The following is a 26,976-nucleotide window of genomic DNA, read 5'->3' as shown; positions in this document are numbered from 1 at the left end:
TGATGTCGTACAAAGAACATGCATCATTTTACAAATGCTGAGATGGCAGACATGCACCATGAAACCATATTATGTATCCAACTACTATTGAACTGTTCAGTTATGCCTAATAAAGATTTTTACACTACTTACTGCCTTGTGTTATTTCTGTATCTTTGTGTCCCTGTTAGTACCTTCCGGTGGCCTTTTCGTCATGCTTTCCTATGTGAATATGGTTGATTTTTAAAGTATTTAGAGCACTACTGTTTACTTTGTAACTTAATGATAAGATTTGAAGAGGAAAATGTTCAGTTGTTTGCTAATGATAAACTGGAGAGGGCAATATTTAAAAAAAGGTGAAGTAGAAATCCTGCAAGATAATTTTAAATTGACAGTAAGCATGAGATAATGAGTTTCATTCTGGGAAAGTGTATCGTTATGCACTTTGGACTGAAAATATCACAAGCTGTGTATTACATTGAATTGCATGTTGAAGAACATACAAGTAGAAATAAGTTTATTACTCCTCTATATGAGGCTTTTTTATTGGCCCTATCTGGAATACCATATATTAATGAGTGGAATACACAGATTGCACAGTATTTGTGTACTGTGCAATCTGTGCATGGTATTCCATATTACAGTATTTGGGATTGTAGAAGCATTGGAGAAGATTTAGGAGTGTCCAAAATGATGACGGCTGTGAAATACTTCCTATGAGGATAGATTGAAGATTTATGTCTCATACTGTTACAAAATTTGGTTGATAGGAAAAAAAAAAGGATATCCTTTCTTTTAGAAACATTGAAGTTACTAAAGGGGTTTTATATAGGTAGATGCAGAAGAAATTTTTCAGTATGAGACATGAGAGGGGAGAGAACAAGTTCTGTAAGAGTGTGCTGGGAAAAGCTGTGAGGAATTAGATTTTTTTGTTTGGAAAGTGATGAATGAGTGGAATCAGTTTCTAGAGATAGATGGCTACCTTGAGTATCATGAGTGCTTTGTCTATGAATATGAGTGATATGATAAACATTTGTATGAATGGTAGGTGAAGATGCCCCTCAAAATGAGTCTGGTTGAAGGTGCCTTTTGTAATAATAATAATAAATCATGACTCTTCCTGGAAGTAGCTGAAATCTTGCAAAAAAACTTTTAATTTGAATACAAGTGCTGGTAGTTATGAATAAATTTTGATACACTATTCCCTCAAGCTCAGAAATACTAACAGGAGATCACCATGCTAGTTTCAGGTGGCAGTACATTATTATTATTATTGCATGGGCACCTCCATGGAGTCCCAAGACTCATTGTGGTTGGCCCACACTGTCAACACGAAATCTATCATACCTCTCCTTGAACCCATCAGCAGACATAGCATTCACAACTGATTCAGGCAATCCATTCCATTCGTTTGCCACTCTCCAAGCAAAAAATCTAGTCTCTTCATGCCCTTGCTGACCATATTCTTACCAAACTTCCAGGGATGACCTTTTGTTCTTCCCTCACTAGACAAGTGCTGAATTATTTCCACTGCATCAATCCTATAAAATCCTTTACATAATTTAAATATTTCAATCATACCTCCTTTTTTTTCACCTAGCAACCAACTTTTGCAATCCACAAACCCTCATTGACTAAATATTTACATTGACTTGTAAATATTTAGCTTTAATAGTTAAGATTTATAATCATAGTCTCATGTATTTTTTCCAGAAAGGTTTAACATGAATATTACTAAGAACTACAAAAATTGGAATATGAAAACTCAAAAGTAGATGCGCTTTCATGTTAGCATCATCAGATCAAGTTGTGAAATGGAAAAGCAGTAGTCTGAGAAACATGCTTCTAGTATGGGATGGGAATTCCAGATTTGGTAGAAGAGAAAGGTTTCATTTCTTTTTATTGTGCGTGTGGTTATTGGATTATCCAGAAGAGGAAGCTTAGTTTCATTTTAATATCATAGCCTCACCATCTGGGACATATATGGGTTTATGTTTATAGCATTTGTTTCATGATTCATAGCCAGTTTCTACAGGAATCCTTATCAAGGGTGGAACCATTATTTTTCTGTGATGTGGTTAACTATCATAGGAAAAACTTACTTAATCTAATTTCATTCATATCTTTAGTCTTGAATTTGATTTAGTATACTCTCTGTATGCTAATTAGCAGCGTTGTTTTGTGAAATGCTGCACTATGGTTCTCCAGTGCCTGGCAGATGAAAAAGAAACAAGTACAAAAGAATTTTCAAGGTTGTTCTTTCAAAATATGCAGTGTGATGATAATCTATGTGTGTATTTATATTTCAATGTCTTTTTCATGTTGTGATTTTAATTTAGATAATAAAATAGCAAACTATTTACTATAATACACTATCCTGTGGTCCCAAGTAAGAATCAACTGCATTATGTATGATATAATAATCAATCTAGTTGGCCAGGTGGACAGCATTTATGTTCTCTTATGGAGAGACTGTGGTTTGAATCCCACTATTTGTGAATGCTTATAGTGGTAGATTATTTTTATTGTCCAGTATTGAGGCAGTTTCAACCCCCATCCTGTTATTATGCTGGAGGCCTAAAGTGGCTTGAAAAAAAAATGCTGTTTGATCTCTAAGTAGGATTTTTAGATTATAATCATTCATTGGTGAGATTCTCCATAAAAATCATTTATCCTTTGTTGGTACTTTGTTTTTTTATGGATGAATTGTTTCAAATTTGAGATGACTCATAATTCTGTGATTACTCATAAGCAGTTATATACTGAAATAACTTTTTATTGCTTATAGGGTCGTGGATTTAATACTGGAGTTATACTATTAAGACTACAGTTGCTGCGTGAATTAAGCTGGATGCAGTTGTGGAGGATGATAGCAGAAAAGGAGTTATTGAGTATGTTATCAACATCACTAGCTGATCAGGTATTGAACTGTGCAGGTTATAGGTATTGTCATTCATAATGTTGCACTTGAGCAAACTTTGTGTCATTTTAGATGAAAATACAATTGAAATTTGATTCTGCTTTTAATTATTATCATCATTTTTTCCCATTCTTGTTATTACTCTAAAATATTATTGCATAAAAATTCATTGCAACGATGTCCAAATTTTTTATATTTTGAAATGAAAAAGATTTTGGGATTGCTGCAAATAGACGAAATTATTAGTAGTTACCACCAAACAAAGTTATTATATTTAATAAGTATCATTATTATTTATTTATTTATTTTATTATCCCATGGTATTATTACACCAGATCATAGAGGTCAAGTTCATGTATTTTATACAGCACCTTTTCAGGGTTGTTATAGAGTTCACATTTGGAAATATTCATACAGTTTAGCAAATGCATTGGTGATGCTTCCTCGATGTTACAGATTTTGCAGGTGGGGAAGACTTTTATGCCATTGCTAAACTTGATTGGTCTTGTGTGGTTGGTCTTGAGGCGAGAGATCATGGTAGTGGCACTGCGATTAAACTTAGAGTTGATGGTAGCACCTGGATTTTCTGCTGATTATCAGTGGTGAGTCATGTCCTGAAGAATTGTTCTTTTTATGTTTTCTTTTTGGGTGGGTTTAAAAAGATCGAAATCTGTGTTATCGCTTGATGTTGCAGCCATTTTTGCTACTTCATCTGCAGTTTCGTTTCCCTTTAATCCCACATGGGATGCGATCCACTGGAAGATTATTTTGGAATCCTTATGTGGTTTGTTTATGTTTTTTGCTATGTCTCTAAGTATTTCTTGATGACTAGTGTAGCAGTTCTTAATAGCTTGAAGGGCTGTTAAGGAATCTGTGAAAAATATAAACTCCTTTGGGTTTTGTTTGTCCAAATATTGCAGTGCTGTGTTAATGGCTATTAATTCTGCATGGTATGAGTTGCATCCAATACTGTTCGTTGTTTTTAGTTCTATATTATGAGAGCCATAGATGAGTACGCTCCTCCCAGAATTGCCATTTGGATTTTTGGAGCCATCTGTGTAGATCTTTATTGAGTCAGGTTCATATTTCATTATTTTGAAAGGGCTGATGAACTCAAGCTTTCAGGGTTTTCTAGGCTTTTTTTCTCATGTTTCCCTATTCAGAGTTGATAACTATATTTTTCCAGTCTTGATTTGGAGGAAATGCTGGGTAGTCGGCTATTTTATTTGGACAATCCAAGGGAATTTTATTTTCTATGATTTCATGCATTGTTGATTTTTTCTTTATTCTATTTGTTAGTTTCCAGTTTTTAAAAAGTTCACTTGTTCTATGATGTGCAAGGTTGGCTCTTTTTTCTACAAATTTGGTAAGATTTTCTTGCCACCTAATTTTTAAAGGAACAAGGTTGGATTCGAATTCTGCTATTTTTCCAAGAGTTGTATTCCTTAGTCCACATATGATTTTAGCTGCATTTTTCTGAATTTTTATAAGCTTGTCTAAACTGGTTTGTGATGTTTGCATCCAGATAGGCAAAGCATATTCCATTATGGGACGGATAATAGAGGTGTATGTGACTTTTAAGGTTTTAGCATCCGCTCCCCACTCTTTACCTGAGATACTTTTCATGATATTTAGTCTTCTTTTTGCTCTGACTGCAACATTGTTAATATGTTTATTGAAGCTTAGCGATGGATCCAGAGTAACTCCAAGGTATTTGGGGTTTTCATTAAATATAATTAGTTGACTGTTTAGCTTAATCTTTGGTCTTCACTTTCCGAGGTGGTTATTAATAGCAAAAACACAGATTTCTGATTTAGTAGGGTTAATTTTGATTTTTTGGTTTTCACGGTATGTAGCTAAACTTTTAATGGCTTTGTTTAAGTGACCTTCTGCTGTTTCTAGGTTGTTGTGAGCTGAAAATAGGACCAAATCATCAGCAAACATAGCTATCTTTGTTTCTTTATTTATATTTTTATCTAAGTCGTTTAAGTAGATGGAAAAAAAGGAGTGGGCTCAAAATGCTACCCTGAGGGAGTCCCTATCTTATTTTCACTTTCTTGGAAAAGGTATTATTTATTTTAATTTGAATTGTTCTATTTCTTAGAAAGTCATAGATCCAGTTAAGAACTTTCCCTTCTATTCCAATATGACAAAGTTTGGAAAAGAGTTTCTGCCTCCACACCTTGTCAAAGGCATTGCTAAAATCTATAAAAGCTGCAATGGTGGATTTGGTAGGTTTGGTCTGGAAGTTATCTTGAATTGTCTGGGTTAAGTAAAAAAGTTGATCAGTTGTTGAGTGATTTCTTCTAAAGGCAGCCTGAAAATGTAGTAGTAGTATACTATTTTTGTTTAGATAGTAATTCAAACATTGGAGTATCATTTTTTTCCATTAATTTGCCTGGAATTGAAGTCAGTGAAATTGGTCTATAACTTCCTGGTTGGTCTTGTGGTTTGTTAGGCTTTAAGATTGGTATGATTGTGGCTGTCTTCCAGTCTTTCGGAACTTTTCCTTGTTTTAGGCTATTGTTGTATAGGCGAAGTAGTCAATCTAGGGCTAGGGAAGGAAGATGTTTGATCATAATTCCTTGTATGTTATCTGGTCCATATGATTTATTTATATCTAGTCTCTCCAAGGCATCTCCCAATTCAGAGATTGTAAATGGATCCCAGAATAGTTTGTTTTGATATTTTGGGGAGTTGGCAGCATTTTTCTGCTGTCAAGCCTGTTTTGATATTTGATAGTCTTTCCTAGTATTCATCTCTAGTTTGCTTATATTTTGAAAATGAAAGGCCAAGGTATCTCCCTATCTCCAATTTTGATATTTCCATCTGGATCTTTTAGTGTGTTAGTCTCACTTGCCTTTGGTAGGTCTCTTTGTAAATTAGCAGTCAGTTTCCAAAGTTTGGTATCTGAAGTGTTTGGATTTAAGTTGTGGCAAAATTCTTGCCACCTAGTTCTTTGTAATATATTATATTTTTGTTTAATTTCAGCATTTATCTTGTTGTACTCGATCCTGGTTTCTGGAGAACTTCCAATTTTTAAGATGTTAAATAATTCATTTCGTTTAGTTATTTTACTGGCAAGTTCTTGGTGAACCTTTGTGTAGTTTGAAATAACTTTTCTCCTGTAGCCCTTTGGGATACTTTTCTTTGCTGCATTTGGGATAGTATTCTTCCAAGTTATATAGTCTTTGTCTAAGTCATCATGGTATGTGTGATCTTTCAGCATTTTACTTACTTCATCCTTGTATTTCTCCCAATTTGCCTTCTGGAAGTTCCAATGATATTTTCTTTTTTGGGTGGGTCTAGTCATTTTTGGGTTCAGATTGATTCATATTGGAGTATGGTCGCTTCCTACTGGTTCCAAAACAGACCAAATAGCTTTGACGTGAAGCTCAGGAGACACCGCAGTGATATCTAGAGCATCTTTTGCACCATAAGAATGAGACAGATGAGGAGGTTCTCCACTGTTGAGAGTTATTAGTCCTGTTTCATCTAAGAAATTACTCAGGTTTTCTCCTCTTGGGTTTATTTCTCAGAACCCCATAAAAGATGTTTGCTATTCATGTCTCCTAAGATAATGGAGTTTTCTTCATTGAGATGAGATAGGTTGGAAAGATTTGGTCCAGAAGGATGATAACAATTGAATATGTTTAATGGCTTTTTACTTGGTTCCAGTATTTGGATTCCTTGTATTTCAGTTCCTTCTGATACTATGTCTAACTCAACAACTTTATATGACAAGTTTCGAATTAGTGTCAGAAGCTCTCCTCCATTTTGGTCCATGGGCCTATCTTGTCTTATGATTTCATAGTTTTTAATGTTTAGTCTGTTGGTTTGTCGAAGTTTGGTTTCCTGGATGCAGAAAATATCAGCATCATGTTTGTCAGCTAGTAGTAATAGTTCATTTAGTTTTTCTTTGCTTGCTGGGGTAACGATTCCATTTAAATTACATTAGATGATATTAATATTTCTTGTAATGGGTGGAATGATTTGCTCATTTCTCAACTCTGACATCATTTCCAAATCAAGAGTCACGTCGGCTGCCCTGTACATGGTAGCATAAGTATAGGTTTCTTCTTGACGGGGAGGAGGTGGAGAGGATCCAGAGGCGAGTGACCAAGATGATAGCAGGTCTGTGGAATGAACCTTATGAGAACAGGTTGAGGATTTGTGGGTTGCAAAAATTGGTTGATAGGTGGAGGAGGGGAGATATGATTGAGACATTCAAATTACTGAAGGGTTTCTATAATATTAATTCAGAAGATATTTTTGAAAACAGGGCTGGTTGTGGGAGGACTAGGGGACATCCATGGAAACTGGGCAAAAGTGTGGTTAGTAAAGGTGTTAGAGCTGGGTTCTTTACTTTTAGAGTAGTGAATGAGTGGAATGCGCGCCCTGAGTCTGTGGTGGATGCTGTGACAGTGAATGAGTTTAAGGCGAGGTATGATAGATACTGTATGAATGTTTAATAGTTGTGATGAATATGATTTGGGGCTTCCCTCGATGAGTCTAATGACTCCCTGGAGTTGCTTGTAATAATAGTAATAGTAATAATCACTGAAATTTGTCTCCATGATGGGACTGCTGTCATTAGATCATCCAGAGGGTACCACGAAGAGGTGACAGTCAGACTTTGCCCTCCATTATTAATATTAATTAATTATGATTTCATTTAGTGGTAGGTATGTATTCCACTGAACAGGTATTTGGTTTATTTGTGACACACCAAAACTTTTTCATATCAGAGTAGTGCTATTATAGTGCTATTATTTAATAATTTAGTATTAATACTAAATTACTAGAGTAATATTAATAAATAAATTGTTATCATTATTATTATTATTATTATCCAGGCCTCCATGGAGTCAAAAGACTCATCGTGGGAGGTCCTTGGGTAGTCCACAGACCTTTAGTCTATTCTCATAGGGAGGATTCCATAGACCTGCTACAGTCTTGCTCACTTGCCTCTGGATTTCTTCAACACTTCATCTCCATGAAATCCAAGTGAGCAGATTTGGGTGCAGTAGTCCAGATCTGGACCTTATTAAAGCCTTATATGAGGTGGGAGATCAGGGGGAGAACAAGAGGTCATTCCTGGAGGCTGTATAAGGAGGGTGTGAACAAAGGAGTGAGAAGCAGGTTTTTTTTTCATGCAGAGTTGTGAATGATTGGAATGCCTTGCCTGAGAGTGTGGTGTCTGCAGAGAATTTGAATGTGTTTAAGGCAAGGTATGATGAGCTCTGCATGTATGACAAAAGGACCTTCTAGATGAGGCTTAGACTCCATGGAGTCTTAGGATAATAATAATAATAATAATAATAATAATAATAATAATAATAAAGGGGAGCAATAATCTCCCTATCCCTCCTTGCCACTATGTTCAACAACCATATAATCGGATGCACTGTTTTGACCACCTTTACACTCTTCTCTCTAAGCTTCAACTCTCCCTCTCCACATTTACCTTCATGTCACTATCCTCATCAATTTCCTGCAGTTCAGTTCCATCAATATAGTACGTAGCTTGTGATCACTTCTTCCCAAAGTACATTCTTTACACTTAGCCACATTGATCCTGGAGGATCTCATATCATCTTCATTGACTTGATTTTCCAAACTTTGCATCATCAGCAAATAGTCGAATATTTTCTCTCAACTCTTTTTCTCTATCATTGTGCAAATCATACAGCATAGGACTAAGTACTGAGCCCTGTAGTACATTACTAGTTACCTGACTTCTACTGGATTCAGTTTCTTCATAAATCACTCTTTGATATCTGTCCATCAGCCACCCTCTAAGCAAAGTCACCACCTTAATATTCATCCTGATTTTCTCCAAGTTATGCAACATGATTCCATATCAAATCCTCTCAAATGCCTTTGCAAAGTTCAGCAGTATCACTGAGAAGCCAATTCCTTTATCCATTCATTTGTCACTTTATTATAAAAAAAATCAGATTACTAAGATAAGTTTTATAAGATAAGTATTACTACCTTCATAAAACCATGCTATACCCAATAAAGTATCATATTCCTGTCCTCCACCTAATCCCGAATTCTTTCTTTTTACCAACTTCTCCAATACCTTAACAACCATTCCTGAGATACAGATTGCTTCTTCTGCCTTGGAGCCACCATTATGCAGTGGGACTGTTTTGTCCTCTTTCAACTCCATTGGAATCTTACTGCCAATTAATTGAAGTGTTCAGTGTGCAGTTTGTGTTCATCCTCATGAAGGTGGTAGCGTGAAAATCTGGAATGTAGAGGGTATGGTTGAGGAGGGACTGATGGTAAATGAAGAGGAGATATATGAAGAACTACGTAACCTGGATGTGAATAAGTCCTGGGACTTGACAACATATCACCACACATCATGAGGGAATACTCTTGGAAATTAACCAAGATATTTATCAGCCATTATGGATCAAATACACATCCTCATACGCTTCATATCTATCATATATTTCAATATAATATGCATGGAATTACAATTTTAATATGCACTTTGCATCCATGGTAACTTAGACATATATATAATTCCTGGCTAGTAGCATGGTTAATGGCACCTTTGTCACACTTGTTTAACATGAGTCTTGGAACAGGCAAGCCCAAAGGAGTGGAAGGTGGGGAAAATTGTTCCACTAAACAGAGGTGTGTGTGTGTGTGTGTGTCAGGGGTGGGGGAATAAGAGAATAAGACATCGTCATCATCATCATCATCATCAAATTCCTGCCATGTACCCTCAAGGGGGTATACAGGATATAGTACTACATGAAAAATTTCCATCATTACTAACTTCCTATCTACAATTTTCCTCTAAATCAGTCTGTTACCTGTCAAGACTCCAACATTATCAGATTTTATATTTCTATCTTCTAAGGCACTTTTTACTATATCCACCCAGAAGAAGACCAAGGGTCGTTTTCCTGCCAACCTGGCAGAGAACACTTGTTTTGCTAATCTTTCCTTGCCCTTTCTGTTTAAGTGACCATACCACCTGAGATTAGCTCTGCTAATGCATTCCTGGATGCTGACAATGTCAAGTTCTTTCCTAATATCCATAGTTTTTTAATATGATATTGCCATTGATGCCATCTATTCATGCTCCTAATCTTTCTCAGGACTCTCATATCTGCAGTTTCTAGTCTTTGGTTAAGTGTTTTACTTCTGACCCAGTTCTTAGATCCATAAGTTAAAATTGGATTCAAACACTGTCTTGTATACAGCTAATTTAGTGTTTTGACTAATTTCTCTCTTATTTCATATAAATTTATTCAGTTGACTTCCTACCATACCAGCTTTGTTGATTCTGTTGTCTATTTCCATATTTAATTTAACATCTTCATTAAAAAATCATGCCTAAGTAGCTGAAATGTTTCACTTGTTCTATAGGTTCTCCATTCACAATGCAATTGATATTTTCAGTGCTTCTGCCTGTTTTCATTGTCTTTGTCTTGTTATTGCTGACCTTCATACCATATCTATTACAACATTTATTCAATTTAGTTAGGGAATCTTGCAGACTTGTAGTGGATTTATTTAGAAGTATAACATCATTCCCATAACAGAGCTGATATTAACATCTCCAATTTTGATATCATGTTTAATACCACTTTCCTTCATAATGTGATCCATATAGATAATGAATAACAGAGGGGATAACGTACATCCTTGTTTGACACCAGATTTAACATTAAACCATCTTCCTGTACTTCCTTCAATTCTAACTGCTGACTTACAATTCAAATACAGACTAAGTATTGTTTGATATAATGCCCCATTGACACCATATAACTGTAGTGTTTTGAATAACTTCTCTCTCTTGGCACCTGTCATATTCCTTTTCCAGATCTACAAAGCTTAAATACAGATCTTTGTTATATTCCCATATTTCTCAACTATTTGTCGTAAAGTGAAAATCTGATCCTGACACCCTCTATTTGTCCTGAATTCAGCTTGTTCCTCACCAAGCTTTTCTTCCACAATCCTTCTCAACTGTTTCTCTAGTATACTGGCATAAATCTTACCAGGAATACCTTTGTAATTCTCAATTCAGTGTTGTTTCCCTTTTTGTACATGGTACTATGAGAGCTCTACTCCAATCATCTGGAATTCGTCCCTCTGTCCAGGCCTTTGAACTATAGCAGTATGGCCACTGTAAGACTTTTATAGCTCCATGCTTAAGCATTTCTGGTCAAATATCATCTACTACTGCTGCCTTTCACACATTTCAGGCCTTTGATGGCTTTTTCTACTTCATGTAGGGATATGTATTCCTGACTGCATCCCTGTTGAGTGTTTTTTACCACTGTGCTATTACTGCTTGTTTCATTTAGCAATTTTTCGAAGTAATTACTCCATACTTCAGGGATATCTTTTTCTCCAGTTTTCATGCCGCCTTTATCATCTCTAATTCCTTTTACAGCACTCTTTCCTCCATTTCTAGCTTCTTCCACACCTTCAGAATATCTTGTCACCTTCTTGATATTTATTTTCTATGTTCTTGCCAAAGTCCTCCCATGACTTTTGTTTAGCTAGTTTTGCACAGTGTTTAGTTTTCTTACATTTGTCTCTGTATTCTCTAAGAGCACAAGCTGCCTTATTTGCCAGCAGCTTTTGATATGCTTTCTTTTTTCCTTCACTGCCTGTTTAACTTCCTGTGTCCATCATGGAGTTCTGATTTTTCTATCCTTGCAGACAACCACACCACATGACTCTCTGACTGAATCAATCAATGTTTTCTTCAGAGCTTACCAAGAATCTCCAAGATTTGATTCCTTTTCTCAAACTCTTTCATTTTTTCTTGAATAATGTTTGTATATTTCAGTCTATAATTCACATTTGAGAACTACTCAACTTTTATTTGCTTTAAAACTTTCTTACATGTTTTTTCCAATATGAAATTCGATTTTGCTCAAGACTAAATTGTAATCACTTCCAGTTTCAAATCCTCTGGACACCAGTGTCCTGCACCAGGGAGAAAACATCACTATCAACAATAACATAGTCAATGAGACTTTTCTTATTCCTTGCCTCTTCTCTCCATGTGGATTTGTGCACATTTTTATGTTGGAACATGGTTAGTAATAATCAGTCTATGTCCTGAGCAGAAATCCAACAGGTATTTGCCATTATTATTAGCTTTGCTTTTTTCTCCAAATTTTTCCAATTCTGCTATTTAGATCCCCAACAAGGACCAAATTTTCCTTTTTCATTATGTCAGTTGCTTTCTCTAAAGCCTCAAAAAAAATTCCTCCACTTCGACCTTAGTAGAACCTTCTGTGGGACCATAGACACAAATAAGTCTCATTGTCCAGTTCGCCATTCTAATATATGCCCACATCACTCTACTTGAGACTGCCTGCCATTCAAGAGTTTAGCCTCGTATTTAGTGTTGAATACTATGTCATTGCCAGAATATAACATTTTGTATTTATTGCTCAGAATGATCTCACCAATTTTTGTCTTTTTTGTTTCAGTCACCCCTATTATGTCGATCTGGTACTTATCCAATTCCTCATCTAGCTCCATTTTTTTGCCATTCAGGCTTCTTATGCTGATAGTACCGATCTTTAACTCTGGTGATGTTAAGTTGGGGTGTGTTATAGGATTTTTTTCCAGTAGTTGACTTTTCTCTGTTCACCCTTGTTCCCTTGTTTAACTGAGCAACATCCCAGCTGGCATGAAATTCTGTCATGTTGTACCACCATTTTATATTTTGGTTTAAGCCAATACGAATACAATTTGGTTGGCTAAATCCCAAATTGCCAGCCCATCCTCATTTGTTCAGTATCCAGGTAGATACCTAACAGGGTGCACCATGAAAAGGCGAGGATTGGACATCAGGTCAGAAGCCCTGGTCGGTTCTCCACATTCCTTTAAAGGCTATGTGGTGGTCTCCTCTCAATTATGCAGCTTTGACCCTTAAGCTCTCCAGAGAATATGACTAAAACTACAAATTATAAGCCAGTCTCTGTGTCTGAAGTTGTGGTATTAGAGAGGTTAGTGAGGACTAGGATTCAGAAATGGTTTGATAATAGTAGTAATAATAGTAACATGATGATCGGTATGGGTTTGTTGGGGAAGAGGTCATGCTTTAGCAATCTGCTAAAGCATGATCTCTCCCTAACATGAATTGATGAAAATTGATGGTGGATAAAAATATAGATTGGCAACTGCTAGAGAGAATATAGTTAAGGTATTCAGCGAGCAATCTGCATTTTATCCTCGTGAATGTGATATGAAGAGCTCGAGTATAGAGGATATATTGGAGGAGGGACTGACATTGAGCGAGCAGGAGGTATAAGGTATTAAGTAGATCTAATTAGAATATGAGGTTTAATATAATTCTCCTTAATAATGTGGTCCATACTACTTATAAATAGCAGAGAAAGAGAGAGTGAGTAAAAAACTCCATCTGAGACTTGAATTAATAATAATCCCTCTTTTTCTACACTCTTCAGTTCTAACTGCAGATTTACAACTTGCATATTTATGCATCACTTTGTATAAGATTCCATTTACTTGAAGATTTAGTCTTTTGAACATTTTTTTTTTCCATTGGTATCTAATGTGCATTTTTTTGACATCAAAAAACCTTAAACAGAAACCATTCCTTATTGCATTCATTCCCTTATTTCCAGACTTTCTCTTTTCTGGTAAAAATCTGATTTCTTCTCTTCAATTTTTCTTCACCTCTTTTCTCATTATCCTTATGTAAATATTTCCTGCAACAGTTAATAAGGAAATGCCTCTAAATTCTCATATCATTTTATTTACTTATCTTTACAAGTTTGGTTTTGAGTCTCTAGAATGTGAAGTATGAAGATTGAGTGAATGAATACAAATTGCAAAACTTAGTGGATAGGAAGAGGATAGGGACCTGATTGAGACATCCAAAAAGAAACCGAACTTTTCGAAAATAGAAGAAGCTAGTGGTGCCACCTGTTGCATCTTTTTGTTGTCGAAAGCGGCAACCTTCATTAGTGTTGTGTCAACTGTTTATGACATTTGCTTCATTAGAAGCTGAGTTATAGTGCCAAGAATGACAGTGTGTTTTGATGAACGGTCAGAAAATGAGTTTCAAACAAAGAGCTGCGATTGACTTTTGTGTTAAACTTGGTAAAAGTTTTACTGAAATGCATCAAATGCTTCAAAAAGCATATGGTGATGAATGCTTATCCTGTACTCAAGTTTATGAGTGGTTTAAGCGATTTCAAAGTGGTTGCGAAATGCTTGTGGATGACGAAAAGCTGAGCCATCCAAAAACTTGGACCGAGTGAAGTTTACATCCAAAAAGTGCATGATTCCATCAAAGAAAACCCGAAATCATCTGTGAGATTAATTGAAGATGAATTGGGGATTCCAAAATGAACTGTGCACAACATTTTGACCAAGAGTTTGGGCCTTCATAAATTGAATTCACGATTTGTTCCCCACAAGTTGATGGACAACCAAAAAATGTATTGAATTGAAAACTACAAGGACCTCATTAAAACTGCTCGTAAAGACTCAAACTTCCTTGAAACGATCATTACTAGTGACAAAACATGGTGTTTTGAGTATGAGCCCAAAACAAAGTGTCAGAGTGGAGACCACCCAAAGAGGAGCATCTGAAAAAAAACTTCCCATACATGCATGTTATACATAAAACAGCACATAGGAATAACTGAGGAAATCAGTTGTATTATTAATTAATTAAAAAACTTAATGATGTGTGATGTCCACACAGTTAGCCTAGTGGCTATGTGCTTTGCAACCATATGACTGGGGAAGGAGTGTCCTAGGTTTGATTCCCGTCGGTGCCGTGAGGAGCTGAAGGATCTTCCTCAGCCATAGCCAAGCCAGTCTTGGGCATGGACAGTAGGGTTTTTCCCCCCAATTTATCCTGGGGTTTTTCATCCTGCAAAGCAGGCAAACTGGCCTTTAGAACTCAACACTACAGTACATAGAATACAGTACATAGGACGTAGGGCTGACCACCTTATCCTGTGAACGGTTTGAGGTCAGATGATTAATAAACCCTCAACACTGCAAAGTAAAAGAGGGTATAAAGAAGATGAGATGAGAGAGAATGATGTGTGATTAAAATAACACTCCCCATATCTTCGATAGTGAGAGGCAGTTGTTCAGACGATAGAGTAAGGCTTTGGCACTTTCCTTAAATAAACATTTGAACTTATACGTGTGGACAGACTTATGTGTTTGTCGTACATGTTGTTTATTTTTTAACAGTATATATTAGAACACAGAAAAATAAGTAAATAATTAATTTATTAACTTATTGCTGATATTTCACTGGTGTTATTATCAGCATCTTCAGAGCACAAAAAGACAGTTTGTCACAATACGCGAGACTATAACAAGATGGTGTAATCAACGGACTAGTTAAACAAAATTGTAGCAGCAACACAAAGACTAGAGTCCTGATTTTGGCACCCTCTATCTTAAAAAAAAAAAAATCAGGACTCTAGTCTTTGTGCTGCTGCTACAATTTTGTTTAACTAGTCCGTTGATTACACCATGTTGTTATAGTCTCGCGTATTGTGACAAACTGTGTTTTTGTGCTCTGAAGATGCAGGTTATAACACCAGCAAAATATCAGCAATAAATTAATAAATTAATTATTTACTTAATTTTCTGTGTTCTAATATATACCGTTAAAAAATAAACAACATGTACGACGAACACATAAGTCTGTCCACACGTTTAAGGATTCTTCACGGAGACTATATCGTACATAAGACACGACAATATGGTAAGTGGAAGTTAAAATTGGCGCGACAACTGAACAGGTTAGCCTTCTTAAAGAGGTGCCGAGACACCAATTTAATACCGAACCGTGTTAAAATCAAAAACAAGTTCCACTCGGCCAAAGCCCAACGCATTTATAAATGAGCGAGTGCAGCACTATTACGTGAACAGATTAACGCCACTCATCTGGAATTAGCAAAATCAAATTCAACCATCAACGCACTACGTGAATCACTATATAATATTCTGAATACAGAACTATGGGAGATCCTAGATAACATCACTGATGCAACGGCTAAAAAAGAATTCAACATAGTCAAAAACCAGCACCAAAATAAGTTTGAAAATCTCCAACAATGCAACACTATACAACGACTGCAATTACAACAAGACCTCATCATCGTGAATTTATCGTCGTTCACCTTAAGCAAAGAAGCCACTAGTGCTTTAAGTCGAGGGCACAATTTTGCCGTGACTCCCAAACAAGTTCCGAAAGCCTAAATAACGGCGTCCATCGAACGGGGAATATATGACCTGCCTCCAACAATAGCCAACAACATACATTTAGATGTGGCCAACATCCTAATCAAGTCTAAGCCTCCCAAAAATAATATCCCGCATAAGGAAATCATTGCTGTAAAAGAGCTACAGAATAATAGCCAGATTATCATAACAAAAGCAGACAAAGGGAATGCAAAATACCGTGGTGATGGACACATCAGAATATGAAAACAAAATGCACACACTGTTACAAGATCAGTCAACATACAAAATTATAGATCGCGATCCCACCAACATACAAAAGAATAAGGCACATAAATTATTGAAAAAAGTCACTTCCTGGCCCAAAGACACAGTAAACAAACTTGAACCGTTCAATGTTAAAACCTAGGATTTATGGAGCACCAAAAATTCACAAACAAGGTACACCCTTATGCCCAATTGTGGACAGTATAAATAGTCCCCATACAAACTGGCTAGACATTTAGCGAAGCTACTAGCCACTCTCACAAACAATTCTCCCTCCTTTGTCAAAAATTCAGCCCACCTAAAAAGCATCTTACAACACCATACCCTAAAAAGCTCAGACTTAATAGTAAGCTTTGATATCACCTCACTATTCACAAATGTACCACTAATAGAAACCCTCAATCTACTGAAGTCACACTTCTTCCATGATATATTTGAACTATTCAAATTCACAATACATGCAGGATATTTCACATGGAAAGGGAAAATATACAAACAAATAGCTGGGACAGTCATGGGCTCCCCCCAGCCAACTTTTACATAGAACACCTGTAAAAACTAGCAATCAATACAGCCACTCTCAAACCAACACTTTGGCTACGCTATGTTGATGATGTACTTGCTATTTGGCCACATGGCCCAGAGACATTGGAAACATTCTTAGCGCATTTAAATAGCCAACATCCAAAAATCCACTTTACAATAGAACTGGAAGCTAATAACTGTCTACCCTTCCTGGATACACTTATCACACGTCTTCCAGATGGTTCCTTATTATTTTCAGTTTTTAGAAAACCCACACATACAGGGAGATATTTACACAAACAATCACACCATCACCCTTCTCAACAATATGGCATTTTAAAAACGCTAACCCACAGAGCGAGAGCAATCTGTTCCAATGACAATGCTCTTGCTGCTGAACTGGCTCACTTACACCACACCTTCTTGGCCAATGGCTATAATCCCCCAAGATAAACAAAATACTAAACGCTCCTAAGAAACCCCTCCCACTATCCACCACAGAGAACTACAACAAAACAGTCACCATCCCATACATTAAAGGCACATCTGAAAAGATTTCAAGAATTCTTAATAAACATAAACTATGCACCACATTCAGACCGTGTAGCAAATTAGCAACCCTGATCCGCTCACCCAAGGACAGCATTCTTCCTTTATCATTTGCCTAAAATCTGGGAGACAATCATCTTAAGAAAAAAACTAGTACCGGTTTTTTTTCCTCTGTTTAGGACTCGAGTCTTATGTGATAGCTGCAAATTTTTTTTTTTTTCAGATAGAGGGCGCCAGCCAAAATCAAGACTCTAGTCTTTGTGTTGCTACAATTTTTGCACTGCTACAATTTTGCTTAACTAGTCCGTTGATTACACCATGTTGTTATAGTCTCGCGTATTGTGACAAACTGTGTTTTTTTTTTGTGCTCTGAAGATGCTGGTTATAACACCAGTGAGATATCAGCAATAAGTTAATAAATTAATTATTTACTTATTTTTCTGTGTTCTAATATATACTATTAAAAAATAAACAACATTTGAACTTATAGTGATAACAATGGAGTAAGTGTGTTTCAGACCATAGAATATTGTGGTTGGTATCCTATGGTCTGTAATGTGCTTATTCCATCATTGTCACTATAAGTTTGAATGTTTATTTGAAGACAGCACCAAAGCTATACTCTATAATCTGAATTGAATCGGAATGACTGCCTCTCACTATCAAAGATATAGGAAAGTCTTAATTAATTAATAACACTAATAAATAATCAATAATGCAATGTTTCTTCTGTTATTCCTTTATGCTGTTTTATGTATAACATCACATGGCTCTCACTGTTTTAAATTAATCCATTGTTTGAATTCTACTTTGTATTCAACTGCATATTATCACTGATGATGACCTGTAATTTTCAGGTGGAAATATATTGCCTTTGAATAAATATTATTCACTCCTTTCCTTGTGTGTGTGTGTGTATGTGTGTGTGTGTGAGAGAGAGAGAGAGAGAGAGAAACTCCGTCAAGAATGAATATCATTCATGTGAACTTCTGTAATACTTGCTCTGGTACAGCATCTAATCATCATGTTGCTAAAATACTTTGAGGATATGTCATAAAGTCATTTTTTAGCTAGTCATGAATCTTATATTGCCATTAGTGAGATCTCCAAAAAACATGCATATACATGAGGTATACAAAACATATTGCAACTGCCAAAAAATATTATGTGATAAAACTGGATGATCCATAGAAATTTGTACAAAAGAGCATATCAATAGTGTTACATGCCACTGGGTTGAAAGGACTTGCAAATATACGCATCTATGGAAGATCATAAAATAGTGGAAATTGTCTACATTCAATTTAGAACAGACCAATTGTTAGTAAAAAATACTGCAAACCACAAGAATCAGATCATGAGATTGATGCAAAATGATATTTAATATCAGATTTAATTCTCATCATCTCAATAGCTCAAAGGATTAGTTGGATGTTGTACTAACTAGTATAAATAAGGAGGTTATTGTCCCGCTTTATAACACTATGATTTGGCCACATCTTGAATTCTGTGCACAGATTCGGTCACTTGAGTCTGTAGAGTACTGCCTATAAAAATGGTTGAGGATGTGTGGGTTACAAAGTTTAGTTGATAGGCAGAAAAGAGGGGACATGATAGAAACTTAAGTTATTAAAGGGATTCTATGAGATCAACACAGAGGAAATTTTTTAATTCATGACTAATAGAACTAGAGGTCACCCATGGAAGTGGCCTACAAGTACTGTTAGTGTGTGCCGATTAGATTGTGTGTGTGTGTGTGTGTGTGTGTGTGTGTGTGTGCGCGCGAAGTGCGAAGTGAGTGAAATTTATTGCCAGAAAGAGTTGAGTTTCTTGACAATGAATGAGTTTTAAGGAGAGGAATGTAGGTTTTGTGTGTATAAAAGTTAGTGTAGGTTAGGTTTCCCATGATGAGTCTCTGAACTCCATAGAGATATCTGTATAGTAATAATAATAATAATAATTTCAAAATAATAAGGCAGAATTGTCTGATACAAGAGTTACAATAGTCAGTCATTATGGATGTCCAGAAATCAGACTGAATTATTATTATTATTATAAGGGCACCACAATGGAGTCTAAAGACTCACTGTAGGAGACTCAAACTATCCGCACAATCTATCATATCTCTCCTTGAGCCCATTAGCAGACAAGGCACTCACAACTAACTCTGGCAACCCATTCTGCTCATTCACAACTCTCCAAGCAAAAAATCTAGTCCTCACATCTCTACTACCCACACTTTTATTCAACTTCCAGTGACTTCTTGTTGTGGCCTGCTTTAATCAAGCTGAAACATATCCTCTTCATTCAGTCATTTAACTTAAATATTTCTATTATATCCCTCTCTTTTTCTCCTGTCAAACAACTTCTGCAATCCACACATCCTCAATTTATCATCATAGGGAACATTCCATAGACCACTCACCATCTTGGTCGCTTGCCTCTGAATTTTCTCCACCACTTCCTCATTCCTAAGAAACCCAGGAGACCAGACCCGACCACAGTAATTCAGATGTGGACATATCAAAGCCTTACAAAGTGAAACGGAATAACAACTTCCTTATCTCTACTTGTTAGTGTGTTCTTTAATAGCCAAGTAATCTTATGAGCTACTTTAGCAACCTTAACAATATGTCCTCTAAACTTTAACTCTGTCTACTCTAGCTTCATATATTTCCTGGAGTACAGTTCCATCAATTTGGTACACAGATTTTAATCTATTTATCCTAAAATACATAACTTAACATTTCTCTACATTAAATTACTACTCATTATCTTTTTCCCATACTGACAACCTATTTAAATTAATCTGCAAGCTCTCCACTTCACCTTGATTAACTATTACTCTACCTAAATCAGCAAACAGTTGAATATTTCCTTTCAGGTTATTTCCTATATCATGTATGTACAAATTAAACAGTAGTGGTCCCATCTGAACCTTGCAGCACACCACTACTCACCTGTTTTCACCTTCATTCTGCCCTCCATATACCATTCTTTGATATCTGTCCAGCAACAACCCTCTTATCAATATAAACAGTGTCACATCCCAACCCCATTTGTTCTAATTTACATAACAGAGTTCCATGTGCCACTCTGTCAAATGCCTTTGCAAAATCCAGCAGAATCACTGTGTAGTCATTTTCTTTATTCAACTCAGCTGTTACTCTATTATAAAAAGTTAGTAAATTACTAAGCATGACTGACCCTTCACAAAGCCATTTTGTCCATCATACAGTATCAAATTCTTATCCACCCATTCTTGAATTCTCTTTCTGACCAATTTTTCCAGTACTTTAACCACCATGCCTGAAATACTGATTCGTATATAATTAGCTACTGTAGTCTTAGAATTTCCCTTATGCAAGGGAATATATATATGCAAGGGGCCATCCCTAGAAGTTACGAAAGGAAACTGTGAGAAAGAGGGTGAGGGGTGGTTTCTTTGCATGGAGGGTGGTTGACCCATCGAATGCATTGCCTGATGGAGTGGTGGGAGCGAGAATGGTCAATGCATTTAAGGAGTGGTATGATAGACTTTGTTGTTGGATCGTACTTCCTTGTTTTTGATTCGCCATCTTGTTTTAACACTGTTCTTAAACAAGTAATAAGTTGCTGGTTGATTACTAACTTAAATATAGAGAAATTTATATTTTTAGACTGTGCCACTCTATATCTAGATTAGTCTAAAGAAATGTAGTGAAACCAAACATCAACTAAATTTATATCAATTTTATTTCTTACGTAGACCAAGTTTATCTCTTATGTTTGAAGCTCCCGCTAGGTCTGATAATTTCATGAACGGTGCAGTAAAAGAGATTCAGGCATATACAATTTTAAAATCATCAAAACAAAACATTTAATTCTGGGTAATTTATTATACATATAAACTCAATTCTGAGAACAAGATAATATAAATGTCTTAGCTTAACTGGTCATAGCATCTTACAAATTCAGTCTATGGGCATTCTGCTATCAGATTTATAGCTTTCACAATATTAAAATAACTTTTAATAGAGTTCCGTATCACAAAATCTCTTAGTAATAAATTTTACTATTATCACACAGTCAGTAAAGTCTCAATACATTAATGGTGGCAACAACTGCTTCATGAGTATACACTTTCATACTTCATACTCCGGCTGATTTCAGCAAAAACGTTATAGTTAATGTGGAGAATAACAGGAGGAATTAAACATATATCTCTGCACTGAAGTAACATAAAATTGGACAGTTCTAAATGGAAAAATCCTTTGCTCATCAAATTTACTATGGGCACACTTTATAACTATATTTACTTAGCACACTATGGCAACACTATTAGAATAAATCTTCTTAATGATAACTGAACTATTAATGGTCACACTTCACGTGTATAGACGTACTTGGATAAAGGAAAGTGCTCATTCCTTCTTTAACACTATTTGACCAATTCAGCTCTCTGTTAAAGTTCCATGAACCTAATGGAACACATAGTAATTCTTTAACTTCTAGAATTATTTTCAGTTGCCTATTACTTTCCCGGTCCTCAAATAGTCCAATTACAACACTAAAGTTCTAGACACAGCAATCCTTTGCATTCACTTTGCTGCCTCTAGTATTCACTTTGTAATCTAATTACAGCACTTAATTCCTATTACTACAGCCTCTTACTGTACTCTGTGCTGCTAAATAGCTATCTCCTCATCTCTTCTTAATCTAATTACAGCACCTAATTCCTATTACTACAGCCTCTTACTTTACTCCGTGCTCCCTGCTTCCCGCCTCTCCGCACTATCGTGAGTGCTTCCCCCCTCTCTCTTCACCGCACTATCGTGAATGCTTCTGGTCTACTGCTCCCCTGTATACTCTCGCTTTTCGCTTATATACCTTCACTTTCTTTCCCACCAAAACTTGTTCTCACAGTCTGGCTCATATCAATTCCATCTCCCTTTGAATACCATAGCTCACGCGATCCATGCACGCGCTAGCTATTTCTAGCCCGTCTCCATAGTAACAAACAAAATAAAATAAAAACAGAAATATTGCATAACATTATACCTTCACATACTGGTAGTGATAAATAAAAAATCAAAATATTATAATTCACATAAGCCATATTAAACTTATACATACAATTCCTCATAATATTAAATTAGGAATAATCAAAATAAACAGAATAATATTTCAATACAAGGTCCTATCATTGCTAACACATATTTTAGATTAATTAATAAAATTTAATAAATAAACTCAAGACAATTACATGAATAATAATTTACAAGTCTTGCTTATGTTATGGAAGATCATGTTGGATTCTGAAAGAAATACCAATAACTTTAATTTCTCTTCATTCAGAATCCAACATTGTGTTTCCTAGGAGGGACCTCCCTCGATGAGTCTTGATAGACTTGTGTTTCTTAGAAAGGACCTCCCATGATGAGTCTTTTGACTGCATGGAGGCCTGAATAATAATAATAATAATAAATATCTCCGTAGTCGAAGGCCCCATAATAATAATCACTTGACCTAATCATTGTACTAATTTGCTGATTCATGTCTTCCACATCATCTGCAGAACCTCCTGGCCTATAGCAACAATCAACTGTATATTTTGTTTTACTGGTCTTGATCTCACACCAGACTGCTTCAAATGAACAGCCACCTTCGTACGTATTATCTTTGGCTGCAACTCATCCACCCTCATCACCAATATACCCCTCCCCCATCCTATCTTTCCTGTAAATGCTAAACCCTTCACATTCTATCTCTTTAACTACATAGTCTGCCATTAGCCAATCTCACTAATGCCTCTAACTTTTGACAAGGTTGCACTAACCAATGAAAAACTTCTCCCTCTTGTTGGCGATACGTTTAGCATTAGTATATAGAAATTGAAGCATCCCTTTAGGGTCCCAATCACTCTTACTTCTTGAATTGACTACCCTCTTCAATATTTTGCTTGAGAGACTAGATTCTGTACTTTGTCATTCACTCACTTGCCTCTTAGGTGCCTTCACAAAAACTCACTCTAATTGCTTAATTTTTCCTGAATTTGTATTTCAACATGCTCGGTGAACAAAACTCTTTCTAGACACCTAATACCAAAACCATGCAGTCCGTCAGCATTATACAAATCCTTCTTTCTGTTAAACACAGACCACAAATCCTACGACCACAGATCCACAAATCCTACATCATTCCTTCTGCACAACCTACATATTGATTCATTTGCTACCAATGATCTCCTCTGCAGTTCACCTCTATCACAGAATGGCAGGAGATAGTCTTCACATTCTCACTCTTCACTTTTTACTTTGTCTAACAGAATCCTTTACATCATCCCTCATAGAATATTTCTCGCCTCTCAGATCATTTGTGCCAACCAAGCAATTAGTTATTTTTCCTTACTTTTTGGCATTCAGATGGCATGGCTAATATCATGAATTTTTGCACCAGGGAAACATGATTTTGTTACATTTTCATTAAGTATTCTCCTGATCATTGAATCTCCATATATACTTTTCTCCTTGTTTTTCTATTTTATTCACTCAGTCTATCATTACTTCAGACCACCTACTTTTTTCTCTTCTCAGCCCTGCTAATCTCTTGCCACTTCTGCAAGAAGTGGCAAGAGATTAGCAGTTTGTCTGAAGGATAACATTCAAGGGTGCCATTTCTTTATTTATGTCCATTTCATTCTCCTATATTTCCACCCAATGATCAACATTAATTCTGACATTTTCCATCCTAGTGTCAACTGTCCACTCTGCTAACATTTACTCTGTTCTTGTCACCTAATTGACACTCTCTTTTGAAACATTTAATACTCTCTCTCTCTCTCTCTCTCTCCAATTTCAATTTCCTTCTACATATCCTTTAATTTTTGCGATGAATACATCTCACACACATACTGCACTGCACTGCACAAAATTCAACAAATTCAAATCACCTGAGAACGTGGTCTTTGTTGCCGTTGTGTCGATGCCATACTGACAATATCATATTTAATAAATAAATAAATAAAAATAAATAAAATACAAGGTTTACTTATAAACTGAATAACTCAGTCAATCATACACCTGTTTAAAACAAAAACTATAGTACATTAACCTAATATTGTCAACTAAATTATGAAATAATTACTTATCTTTCAGGAGCCATAATAACTACGCAGCACACCTAATGGTGATTAATGCCATGGTATGTAACAGCATTTCTGAGGGTTGCAGATGGATTAATTTGTTATGGTGAATTTGTTATTATCAGACCTCTGTGTGGCCACTCATCATGGAAGGTCTCTCTGTTTCACTCACTCAGCTCATCATACCATGCCTTAAATGCACTCACATTTTCTGTGATCACCACTCTCAGGCAATGGATCCCACTCATTCACTACTCTCCATGCAAAAAAGACTGCTTTATACAAACCTCTTTATTCCTTCAGCTTCCATGGATGATCTACTATTCTTCTCCCCCCCCCTTTCATGTTTTCCAAATTTTAAAACCTTACACTTTTTTCAACATTGAATTGTTAACCCGCTCCCATTCCCATTCTCTATCTGTTCAAATGCTCTTGTAAAGCCACATCTGCTCTACTCCTCATAGTTCTTCCCAACTTTGTGTTATCTGTAAACAACTGTATGTCCCCATTCAAACATTTCCAATATTATTAGCACACAAGTTAAATAGCAGTGCTCTAAAACATTTCCTTGAAGCACGCTGCTAGTGAATTACCTTTACTGAGATATTGCTCGCCCATGCATAATCTGATACCAATCAGATAGCCAATCTCCAATCCAAGACACTAATCTATTATCTAACTCCCTTCTGTTCCATGATAACTGTCAACTTATCATGCAGCCATCTATCAAAAATCTTTGCAAAATTTAAGTATGCTACTGTGTATACTTAATTCCCTTGTCCAGTGCACACTGTTAATTTATTGTAACAATTAAACAATTTATGAAAACATGATCTTCCTTTAGCAAAACCATCATCATCATCATCATCAACATCATGAACCATGGGCTCACTGCCGGTTGATGTCCGATGCCTGCCTCACTATCTTCTTCCACCTTTCTTTGTCCAGTGCACAGTGTTGCAGTTTTTGTACACCCATTCCACATCAGTCTTTTATATCATCTTTCCATTCTCTGTATGGTCTACCTCTTCTGTTTAAACCATCCAAAATACTAAACATAAATGTCTTTATCTCCCGGTCCTCATTCATTCTACAGATGTGTCCAAATAATTGCAGCTTCCGTTTTATAAGCTTCTGCATTAGATTCTGTTTTAGTTGTATCTTCTGATAGAGCTCTTCATTGGTGATTTTCTGTACCCATCCTATTCTTAGAATCTTCCTGTAACAAGTTCTTTCAAATGCCAAAATTCTTTTTCTTGATTCCCTATTTATTACCCACGTTTCAGATATATACAGTACACTGCTGAAGATGCATGCTTCCAATACTCTTAGTTTTGTTTGCAGGCTGATCACTTTACTTTTCCAGATGTTATCCATGGCCTTCAGATTTGTTCTTCCCTTTGCAATCCTGATCTTTATTTCTTTTTTACAGTCCAAGTCATATGTCAGTTTACTTCCCAAATATGCGAATTGTTCTACATTTTCTATATCAGTTCCATCCACTTGTCTTTTGTTTCATGTTCTTCTCACCAAATACCATTGTCTTTGTTTTTTCCAAGTTCATAATAAGTCCAAATCTCTTTCCTTCCTCATTTAACAGTTTTAGTGTTTTTTGTAGTTCTCTTTCGTCTTCTTCAATAATAACAATGTCATCTGCAAATCTCAGATTGTTAATTCTCATTCTGTGTACAAATAGCAAAACCATGTTGTCCATCAAATGTTGTAATGATGTTTGCTATAGTGAGGGTTGACTGTATACTTTTTTCCCCCTTATATGAACACTAAAAAGAAATCATATGTTCTTGGAACATACTACAGCATAATTGTGATCACTCATAAAATGATCCATCTGCAGTCCTGAGAAATATTGCTACGTGCCATGTCTTATTTTAGGCCTGGTTAAAGTTCCATAGGCACAATAACATGCTAAAGAAAATTAACTATGACAAACTACCCACCATAACAAACAGTTCTTGTATTATTAAGTAGTTCTTAGTGAAAATCAACTGTATTTTTATATGAATTAATCCAAATTGTAACTCATATGTTTGTTAATTACTTCTTTTTTTTTTTGTTTTTAACAGGATATATTTAATGCTGTGTTGAAGCAACATCCTTATTTAATATTCAGATTACCCTGCCAGTGGAATGTACAGCTTAGTGATAATACATTAAGTGAGGTTAGTGCCACTGTTAAACTTTCTTTAACACATAAGTAAACTTTTGTCTCTTTAGGTATCTGCTTTAAATCATGGGTCAATGTTTCCTCTAAGCTGTATGCATGCACACCAGTCCAAAAGAGTGTGCACATGCCTAGGAACTGTATGCACAAAATTTTTGCCTTCAGAATTTCTAAGTGTAAATTAGAAATTAT

General features: G+C 35.8%; 1 protein-coding gene across 1 annotated transcript in view; it reads left to right on the top strand.

Moving 5' to 3' along the window:
• LOC150104894 (xylosyl- and glucuronyltransferase LARGE1-like) overlaps positions 1 to 26,976 on the top strand; it is a 413,744-nt gene that overhangs the window by 244,789 nt on the left and 141,979 nt on the right. Inside the window, exons 9-10 of the mRNA XM_090396042.1 lie at positions 2,768 to 2,899; positions 26,687 to 26,782. Of these exons, the coding sequence (XP_090252168.1) occupies positions 2,768 to 2,899; positions 26,687 to 26,782 (228 nt within the window). The remainder of the gene's footprint in view (positions 1 to 2,767; positions 2,900 to 26,686; positions 26,783 to 26,976) is intronic.

This window comes from Typopeltis vanoorti, chromosome 7, assembly GCF_054136105.1.
Source record: "Typopeltis vanoorti isolate ZY-2024b chromosome 7, IOZ_Tvanoo_1.0, whole genome shotgun sequence".
NCBI lineage: Eukaryota > Metazoa > Arthropoda > Arachnida > Uropygi > Thelyphonidae > Typopeltis > Typopeltis vanoorti.
This window is presented reverse-complemented; position numbering and strand designations above follow the sequence as displayed.